The 10,996-nt window shown below is 35.7% G+C and overlaps 1 protein-coding gene across 1 annotated transcript; it reads right to left on the reverse strand.

Annotated features, from left to right (window-relative positions):
- Nucleotides 1–684: 684 nt before the first annotated feature.
- Nucleotides 685–10,496, reverse strand: LOC114222605 (C-type lectin domain family 4 member D-like). The gene is made up of 7 exons (XM_028121226.1): nt 10,415–10,496; nt 7,892–8,025; nt 6,291–6,380; nt 3,562–3,666; nt 2,673–2,824; nt 1,540–1,649; nt 685–1,216 (listed from the first exon to the last, which is right to left on the reverse strand). The coding sequence occupies exons 2-7, from the start codon at nt 7,917–7,919 to the stop codon at nt 1,072–1,074; spliced, it is 630 nt and encodes a 209-aa protein (XP_027977027.1). The 5' UTR covers nt 7,920–8,025; nt 10,415–10,496; the 3' UTR covers nt 685–1,071.
- Between the last annotated feature and the right edge of the window lie 500 nt (nt 10,497–10,996).

Here is a 10,996-nt window from a genome sequence, read left to right on the forward strand (position 1 = left end):
TGACAATCATATTTTTCTGAAGAGGCATTCAAGGGACTGGAGTTCAGGGTGGAAGACTTAACTTACACTTTCATTTATATTTTTCCTGTTTGCCATTTTAACACATATATCTCTTACTTTTTCAAAGACAAAACCAGTATTTAAATGTTTTTAGGGCTTCAAACTTCTAGGACTACCACAGTGTCCTAATACATTTTGCAGTTATTTTTATGAAATTACTATCAGCTGTCTTAAAGAAATTATGAAGAATAGGAGAAGTGCCATGAGAGTTGGGAACAGATTGAAAGGGGCTGAGGGGAGAAACAGGGAGACCAGTCAGAGGCTACTGCAATAATCCGGGTAAGAAAGGTGGTCTGTTGTGGTCACCATAGAGGTAATAAAAAATAATCAGGCTGCAAGAAATGGATTAGGGAGCACCTAGGGGGCTCAGTTGGTTGAGCATCTGACTCTTGATTTCAGCTCAGGTCATGATCTCAGGGTTGTGAGATTGAGCTCCATGTTGGGCCCCATGTCAGGCTCCAGGCTTGGTGGGGAATCTGCTTTAGATTCTCTTTCTCCCTCTGACCATCCTCCCTCTCTCTCTCTCTCTCTCTCTCTCTCCCCCTCTCTCAAATAAATAAATAAATCTTAAAAAAAAAAAACATTTAGAGGGTTTGTCATAACTGGGGCTAAAATAATGGCATACCACTACCAGTTGGAATACCCTGTGTTTGAATCTTAAGAGCTAAAAATCTGAGCAGAAGAAAACAATGACTAAGAGATTGCATCATTTGAGCCGTTGTGTTTGGTATGTAATCGATGCATACCAATTGAAAAAGAAGTACTCTGATATACTGTCAAGAAAAGAAAGTTCATGAAAGTGGATTCTCATAGAAAAGATGATTCCTGCCATCATACCACACAAAAACACATTATCTTGAATGAATAGAACAAAAATAAATAAGGCCATCATAACTGAAAGTGTTCTATTTTCTCAGCAGGTTTTCTCTGTCCCAACGGTGTGGGTACATTCTTCCCTAGTCTAATTAGTTCTTCTTTTCTGTCCCCATACAAGGACTCCTTTGGAGGTTTCTAGTTGAATGCTGTTCCAGGTAATTTACAAATCCTTTTTGTCTCAAAGTTACAAGGAAAATCATTCCAGGCCCATTTGTCTTGAACATTAAAAAGGACAACACAATTTTCTTCCCGATTGTTCGGTTCACCCTCATGCCATAATCTGAAATGAAAGAAAAAAATATATATAAACATATATTTATATTTGTGTGTGTGTGTGAGTGCGTGTGTGTGCGTGTGTGTGTGTGTGTGTGTGTGTGTGTGTGTAGGTTGGAGGACATGCAGAGAAAATGCCTCTGGTGAAAAATTTAGAGCTGCATTGTCTAATAGAAGTATCAGAGTATATCAGTATAGAGGGTACTCAACACATAATGTTCTATTCTGAGTAAGCATTTCTACATTGGTTTATTCCAGCCCAAATGAATTCTGCTTGCTATCTTCTCGCCTTTGCCTATAAAGCTCTTTCACCCCAGTCAACATACTCACAAATTATGTGGGTTAAATGGTGTTTTGTCCACCAAGGACCACCGGCCTTCATGGTTCTCAAATCCCAGGAAATAGGAAAATCGTGGATCCAAAAATTGAATAATAAAATTCTGCATAAAAATGTAAATTTTTATAAGTATATTTGCATTTATCATTTAATAGCTATTATATTAGGAAAAGAGAGAAAAGTTCAGATACGTTACTAGCTAAGCACAAAAGCATTGTCATCAGACAGATCTGCTTTCAAATCCTGCCTCTGCCAAGATTTCTCATCTCCAAAAGGACAACTCTACTACCTCGCAGAGTTACTGTGAAGAGCAAGTGAGATCATACTTGCAAATCACTTAGCACAATGTTTAATAGGATCAGATTTTTAAAAACTTTTGTTTTTAAAATTGCCTTCTTTAATTGCATGTGTATTAAATTAAGTTCCATTTTATTCAAAGAGTTGGTGAACCTATAGATTGCAAAGCCATGGGAACAGAATCCTCTGGGAAACCCCTCTAACTAAGAAAAGAGTTGACTATGAGTTATGGTATGTATATAGAAGTATATTACATGAGGAAATACATTTGTTTTAAAAGAACCGAATTAAGCTTAAGATTTTTTTTTACTTAGAATTTCAACCGTACAACTGAATTATTTTTCCTATGCTTTCTCCTGAGAAGTTATTTCAGTCCTGCTTAACCATTCATTTATTCACTTAATCACCAAACATTTATCAAGACCTATCCAGAGTGCCTAGCACTGTGCGGGACTTTGGAGATGCAAAGATTAGGGGAGCACAGCTGCAGCCCTCTATAAAGCAGAGTCATCAGCAAAGACAGGACAGTGAACAGATAACCTCACTACAGTGATGTAAGTGCCATGATTACACAGTGCGCAAAGTACCATGGGAGTATCTCCAAACTAGAACAGGGAGGATGGAGTAGGGAAGGTTGTCAGGGTAGTTTTCTGGAGGAAATAACATGTGAATCAAATCTGGAAAGACCAGAAGTTGGCCAGATGAAGAAAAATGAAGGAGGAAGATAAAACAGATGAAGCAAAGGCACAGAGGCAGAGCAGAGAAATTCCTCTTTCTCTGCAAAGAGATTCAAACCAGCAGAGAGATGGATGGAAGCCTCCCAACATACCAACTCAGCTTCTGTGCTGATGGTGGCCAGATGAGCCCCCATGCTCGTGCAGTTCCTTTTGCTCTCGGCCCATGTCTTGTTGTCAGTAAGAGAAAAATAGCAGTTGGACTGGAAGGCTCTCCAGCCAAAAGGACAGCAATTCCAGGTGCTCCCTCATGAGAAAATTGAAATGAAAGTCAGTTACAAAGGAGCATTTCATCTGTAACAGATTGCATAGCTATTCTGCTAACTATCCAGTTAACAATTTTTGGAAATAATACCAGGATTCCCAAAATCATTCTGTTCCCCATTTTTAAAAATCCTGAAAATTACATTTCTAAATATTTCTGAGCAAAAGTATTTGAATCACATAGTGACTATATGAAAATTACAAGATATTCTCTCAGAAGACAACATCATTTCTCAGTGTCCTTACATGTATTTACTTCCATATTTTGAAGTGCTTCTAGGACAAAGCCTTTTGCAGGAAATTTTATCTAAAGGGGGTAGAGAACCTACTAGAACTCTCAAGCATTTCCCCATCCTCCCAAAGGATGGGGGATTTTACAAATTCTAGCATAATAAAAGAGACAAAGTCACTTCAGCAAAGCTGTATATTGTAGGAGGAAACAGTCCTTAAGATATGGCTGAATCAAAAGAAAATGGAATTAAATTAATGTTATGTTTTGGATGCCAAAAATGGATCCTAAATGTGTTGTTATATTCTCCAGTTATTCAACTGATTACAGTCACGAGAAATCTATTTCTATTTATTGATGTTCACTCTTGCACCAGATACTCTTGTTGTCTTAATCTCTCCTGGTTTACTGCTGAGTACTTTAAATCAGATTATGAACCTGAATGGAAATGGAAGTAAGAAAGACATTCTCCTATGCCCTTTTCTATCTACCTTTCAATTTTGATTTCTCTCTGGTGCATGTCAGCTTCGTGTGGTACTCTGGTAACTTGAACACTCTTGTATCTCTCCTGCAGCGCAGAAAGTTGCGATGAGTTACTGTCAAAGGGGAAAAGAGTTAGTTTTCTTTTTCTGTATAACCACTTAATCAGGGAAATAGGAGCTGATCACTCTGGTCCTTCTCTTCCCCTAAGAGTTAGGTCAACTAACTCCTATTCTTACTACCCAGTTCCTTTGTTCCAGCTCCAGATGAATAGGTTGAAAAGGGTTGTCAAAAATTAACATTTTTATTATCATATTACCCATTTTGTGCTTTATGGGAGCAGTTCTGCAAACTTTTATGTGTATATGCTTTTAAGCATATTTTTCTATCAGAATCTGTGTAAGAGTGGAGATTTTTAGTAAACATCAGGATAGTTCTGCCAAGTTTTATGAGCCATATACACTTATTTATCTTTTAAATATTTTTACTTCAAGGGGCACCTGGGTGGCTCAGTCGGTTAAGTGTCTAACTCTTGATTTTGGCTCAGGTCATGGCCTCAGTGCTGTGAGATCAAACCCCACGTTGGGCTCTGCGCTGGGCATTGAGCCTACTTAAGATATTCTCTCTCTCTCTCTCCCACTGCCCCTCACCCACCCCATTTGCACTCTCTCTCTCAGATAAATAAATAAATAATAAATAAATAAATATTTTTACTTTGAAACATAACCAAGTGCAAAGAAGTGAAAAACACAAATGTACAGTTATTCAAATTATTGTAAAGTGAACACTCCAGGTAACAACAATCCGGCTTAAGAAACACAACATTGCCAACACCCCGGGTGGCCTTCACATCCCAAATACAACTCACTTCCTCTCTCTTAAAGGTAACTATGCCATGGATTTTAAAGTAATCACTTTGTGCTTTGCTTCACAATTTTACCACTTGATAACATATCCCTATACCATACAGATCAGATTTGCCTACTTTTGAACTTTTATATAAATAAAATGATAAAATATGCATTATTTTAGTTCTTTTGCTCAGTGTTATTTCTGAAATTTATTTATACTGTTACATACAACTGTAATCCATTCATTTGTATTGCTATAAAGTGATCTATTGTCTTAATGCACTAAAATGTATTTATATATTTTTCTTCTGGTTGACATTGCATTGTTCCAGTGTTTGACTATTATGAACTATACCCTTCTGAGCATTTTTGATCATGAATCCTAGAGCCCATAAGCATGCATTCTTTGGGCTATATGCCTGGAGCGGAATTGCTGGTAGTAGGATATACATAGTGCCAACTATGATAGTGGCAAAGTTTTCCAAAGTGGTTGTACTGCTCTATGCTCCCTCTAGCAGCAATTCTTTGGAGGTTCAGTTGCTCCACATCATCATCAATATCTAATAGTGCCGGACTTTTTAATTATTGCCATCCTGGTATGTTTGCAATGGTATCTCATTGGGAGTTGAATTTTCATTTCCCTGCAAACTAATGAGCTTGACATTTTTTATGTGTTCATTAAACATTTCAATTTTTCTTTCCTATAGGGCCTATTCAAAATTTTCCTATTTTCCTGCTGTATTTGTCAGGATTTTTTCCTATTGATTTGAAAGAATTGTTTATATATACTGTACATTAATTTTTTATCAATTATATGCATTACAAACACCTATGGCTGTTTTCTTGGTATTTTTGTTGTACACTAATTCTTACTTTAATATAGTATAATTGGTCAGTATTTTCTTCATTGGCTAGCACATTTTATTTTTTATTTTTTAAAGATTTTACTTATTTATTTGAGAGAGAGAGAGAATGAGAGATAGAGAGCACGAGAGGGAAGAGGGTCAGAGGGAGAAGCAGACTCCCTGCTGAGCAGGGAGCCCAACACGGGACTCGATCCCAGGACTCCAGGATCATGACCTGAGCCAAAGGCAGTCGCTTAACCAACTGAGCCACCCAGGTGCCCTGGCTAGCACATTTTATGACTTAAGAAATCATTCCCTGCCTTGAGGATATGAATATGTTCTCCATTTATTTTCTAAAAAGCATTATTGATTTGCTTTTCACATTTGGCCAATAATCCACATCAGGTTGGTTTTGTATATGATATACAGGAGACCGATTTCATTTTTTGAGTAAGAATAATCAATGGTTCTCCAGCACATTAATTGAACAAAACTGTCCTTTCTCTGTAACTGCAATACCCCCTTCTGTTTTATATAAAGAGTTCATAGATGCAGGATCTATAACTAAGCTCTCTATTCCTTTCCTCTGGTCTATTTGTATTTGCACCTATACTATATTACTGTAATTATAATAACTTTATACAAGGTCTTGCTATTAGAAAGAACAAATCTTTCAATTGTTCTTCTTTTCAAAGCCAGACTATAGTCCATCTGAAAGTTGGGTTTTTGCTGGTTATTCTTTACTGATAAGATACAGCCCTTTGTAATCTCAGTCAAAAATGGGGAATGATTTACTACAGCCACCAACCTTCATATGTATAGAAAAGGGTTTAACTTCCATCTGTCATTCCCTGACACAAGACAACACCATCAAAGAATAGAAGGTTAAAAATGTAGCTCTGGATTTTAAATTCAAGACCCTGAAAAGCAATATGGATTGAAATGTTGGGGGTTGGGGGGGAATCAAAATAACAAAAAGCTTAGAGGAACTTTATGAATGTTGTTTGGGGAAATTCACAAGTTCCATTTCAGCTAATAACTTACCCAAACAGTTTGCAATAAAACAAGCACTGAGAAGTGAGATGAAAAAAACAGCAACAGCCCACGGGATCAGCTGGTAATGCTGGCCTCCTTCTAGGACAAAAGGAAAGATAAATACATTCTCTGCCACAACAACTAAGGAAGATATTCTACTGAGAAGCAAGCTAAATATGAGATCATCCACAATATCTTAGATCTAGAGGAGAGCTTAAAGATTTCCTCCTGAATAAATCAGTTTTAGAGCTTACAGATAAAAACATACATACATACATATAAACATACATTAAATGTAAACTTTTTTTGAAGGGAAAGGCTCTTTATAAGACAGAAAACCCCAAAATCATAAAAAATTGATAATTTGGGCCCATAAAAATTAAAACATCCATAAAAGACAAATAATGTTAAAACACAGGGGACATATGAAAGAAAATTTTGTCACAATATTAATGTCTAGACTGTAGAGAGAATTTCAAAAATCAATTTGAAAACTGAGCAAAAGTTTGACCAGGAAATTTGCTTAAAATTTAGTTTGCTGAAATTATAAATGACCATTAAACAAAAAAGTATGCTCAAAGAAATATAAACTAAAATATTATGGTATAATTTTTCACATATGAGATTTTTAAAAGAAAATAGAAAATATGTAGTATCAGCAAGACTGAGAAGAAATAAACTCTTTTGGTGAGGAAACACATGCTTTTGCTAAACTATAAATTAGAAAGCCTTTAGACAGACCAAGTTAGTAGCACTTATCAATTTTTAAATGTATCACATTTGCCACAATTTCAATTCTAGAGCTCTATCATAAAAAATAATTGAACTTATTTATATGGAAGGATATTCATTGTAGTACTTTTGGAAATAGAAGAAAAAACATCAGAGATCAATACTTGCATGTGTATTATAAATAGTACAGATTCTAAATGATGGTGAATCTCTATGATGGAATTCTGCACAGCAATTCAAATAATCCTATATATCAGTATGTATTGACAGAAAAAGTCTCCAAGACATATTCTTATATAAAGAGGTGTGTTTCAGGACCAGTGTACATTATGGTCCCATTGAAGTTTGCCATGATGGAGCGATGAGGTGAAGAAAAACATTAATTTTAAATTAAACATAATTTGTCCTAGTAGGAGGCCAGCATTACCAGCTGCATTTGTTCTATTTCTCAAAAATATTGTTTAATATTCTTGTAATACAAATACATTGTGACCCTTAAGTACAGCACAAAATGGGATAAAGTCAGAGATTCAGGTAAACTGTGAGCCTTAGTCAGTGTGATTTGTCTATCTTCCTTCTTCCTCTTGCCTTTAAAAGAAGCTTCCCAAATTACTCTCTTTCTTTCCATCTTATTTTTCTTTTGTATAATTTATCTCTTCTCTTGGCCCAATTCATGTTTCACAAAGAAGTTTCTCTTACCCAACATACTTGAATCTATCTATGACCTTCCTTTTCACCAAAGTCATTGTCATTTCCTTTAACTCCTCCTCATCATCATCTTCAATCTTCACAACTGCAACTACCATTAATTCATATTTTTAAATCTTAGTCATAATTACATTTACCTCTTTAAAACTGAGAGGAGAGAATGTACTCACGTTTATTTTGAGGTTCTTCTTGCCCCATTGTGGGTTAACTCTCTTGCTGTCCAGTGGTTGGCAGAATGAGAAGCCTCTTCTAATTTTGCCCCAAGTGTGTATTTCCGTGGGTAAGGAGTATACCTTCAGAAATACTTGAGATTGAACATTAATCTTACTTATTCTGGTAAGATCAGAAAGTTCCCCGTATAAAAGATAAGTCAAAAGAAGAAGTCTTTTCAAAGACAAGTCTACTTTGATTCACTCTGGGAGACAAAGACAAAAGGAAGTTGGGAAAGCAACATCCAAAACAACCAGTAGAAATTTCCATTAAGTATATTGTAATCACTAGATTAGTGTGTCATGTGAAATTTCTCATTTTGTTTTTATTCATTCAAACAAAAAGTTTAGCAATGCCTTAAAAGAATAATCATTAGTCCTAATAAAAATTTAACAAACATTCCTTCATCCTTCTTTCTTTCTTCTTCTTTTTTTTTTCTTTCGGATGTTATATTTTCGAAGGCAGTTACATGCTTAAGGTAAATTCTGCCTTAAAAAGTTCTCTGAGCTGAGTAAGTTGTGTGCAAGATGGCAAAAGACAATGTGAGCAATGAGCTAAAGCTTTTTTTGTTTTTAAGATTTTATTTATTTATTTGAGAGGGAGAGTAAGAGGGAGAAGCAGATTCCCCGCTGAGCAGGGAGCCCAATGCAGGGTTTGATCCCAGGACCCTGGGATCATGACCTGAGCTGAAGGCAGATGCTTAACTGGCTGAGCCAGACACCCCTGAGCTAAAGCTTTTAATATACATAATGTATGGGGCGCCTGGGTGGCTCAGTTGGTTAAGCGACTGCCTTCGGCTCAGGTCATGATCCTGGAGTCCCGGGATCGAGTCCCGCATCGGGCTCCCTGCTTAGCAGGGAGTCTGCTTCTCCCTCTGACCCTCTTCCCTCTCGTGCTCTCATCTCTCATTCTCTCTCAAATAAATAAATAAAATCTTTATAAAATATATATATATATATACATAATGTATGTATATTGTATGTAAAGAAAGAATAACTTCTGTTTTGGGGTTGAGAAAGGATGGTGGAGCTATTGATTAAATCCTCAAATCTTCCTGGATGAGAGAAAATAAGCTTATTAAGGCAAAGGAAAAAGAAATGTAACATTCTGTGATAAAGACATCATCAGGGTCCCTGATTTCTTTTACAATGCTATCATGGACTGAATGTTTGTGTCCCCCACCCACGCTGGCATCGTGATCTCAAATGTTCCAGCCTCTAGAACTGTGAGATATAAATCCCTGTTGTTTAAGCCACCAATCTATGATATTTTGTTACAGCAGCCTGAGATCACAAAAACAAGTATCTAGCAGCTTAGAGATCCTTCTTAAATTCTAGCTTCCAGAATATGGCCCTTCACCTGCCTTTTTCCTTAAGCTACAATATTACTTTGAATATATATACATATACATACATATATATACATATATATTTAGTGATCCTGAATGAAATACTACTTTGCTATGTTAAGCTGGAAGTGGGAGGAAGTAAAATTGTAAATTTGACAACACATATATTTTTCAACACTGTCACAGTCAAAAGTATTCCCACAGCAATAATAGTACTTACCCACAAACTCTCAAAGCAACCCTAGAAACTACATCTTTGTCTAAAGTAATATGTGTTCTTTATTAAAAGGATCTAGGAGTCTTAGAGGATATATAAATCCCACCTAGAACAGAAAAAAATAAACTACACCTGGCATATTCTGTGTTCCCAGAAAACAAACATGATTTCAAACACATGAGGGAAACTGTGCTCTAGAAAGTTTCCTGAGCCAAATGAAAAGATGTGTCCAAGAGATAGTTAAGATCACAAAAGGCAGAGGCGCCAGGTGGCTCAGTTGGTAAAATAAGTGTCTGGCTCTTGATTTCAGCTCAGGTCATGATTACAGGGTTGTGGAACTGAGCCCCACACTGGACTCCATGCCCAGCAGGGAGCCTGCATGAGAGTCTCTCTCTCCCTGTGCCTCCATGTGCTTTCTCTCTCTAAAATAAATAAATATATATTTTTTTAAAATAGCTATAGCTTCAACAACTTGTTAATGGATGGAGACACAATAAAAATGTAAATGTTGACATCAAAAATGTACAAAGAGGGAGAGTAAAAGATGGAGTTTTGGCATGCCAGCAAAGTTAAATTTTTATCAGCATAAAATAGAATGTTATATCTACAAGGTGTTTTATGTAAACCTCATGGGAATCACAAAGTAAAAATCTAAAATAGGTACACTAAGATAAAGAGAAAAGAAACAAAGCATACCACTACAGAAAATCATTGATTGCAAAGGAAGGCATAAAGAAAGGGGGGAAAAAATGGAACCATGAAACACCAGAAAACAATTAATAAGATGGCATTAGTAAGTTCTTGCCTATCAATAATTACTCTAATTGTTAATGGATTGAATTCTCTAATCAAAGGCATAGAGTGGTTGGATGGTTAAAAAAACAAGACCCAACTATACACTGACTACAAGAGACTCACCTCAGCTGTAAACATATACAGAGATTCAAAGTGAAGGGATAACAAAAGATACTCTATGCAAGCAAAAACAAAACAAAAAAAATCTATCCTAAAAAATATAAACTTTAAGCCCAAAATGGTAACAAAAGACAAAGATAGTTCTTATGTAATGGTAAAAGGTCAATACATCAAGAAAATAAAACAAATATATATGCACACAACATCAGAACATCTATAATATTTCAAGAAAATATAAACAGACCTAAAGAGAGAAATAGAAAATAATACAATAATAGTAGGGGATCTCAATTCTTTGCTTTCAACAACAAATAGATCACTGAGACAGAAAATCAGTAAGGAAACAATGGACTTGAAACAAACTTTAGACCAAATGAATATGTTTTGGAGACATATCCAAAACATTCCATCCAACAGCAGTAGAATATACATTCTTAAGTGCAAATGGAATATTTTTCAGGATAGATCATATGATAGTCACAAAACAAGTTAAGCAAATTTAAGAAGACTGAAATAAAAAAAAAGAAGACTGAAATCATACCAAGTATCTTTTCCAAACACAATGAAACTAGAAATCAATAACAA

The sequence above is a fragment of the Eumetopias jubatus genome, unplaced genomic scaffold (genome assembly GCF_037043125.1).
Source record: "Eumetopias jubatus isolate StellerSeaLion01/CBP00866 unplaced genomic scaffold, mEumJub1_p1.0 scaffold_8, whole genome shotgun sequence".
Lineage (NCBI taxonomy): Eukaryota > Metazoa > Chordata > Mammalia > Carnivora > Otariidae > Eumetopias > Eumetopias jubatus.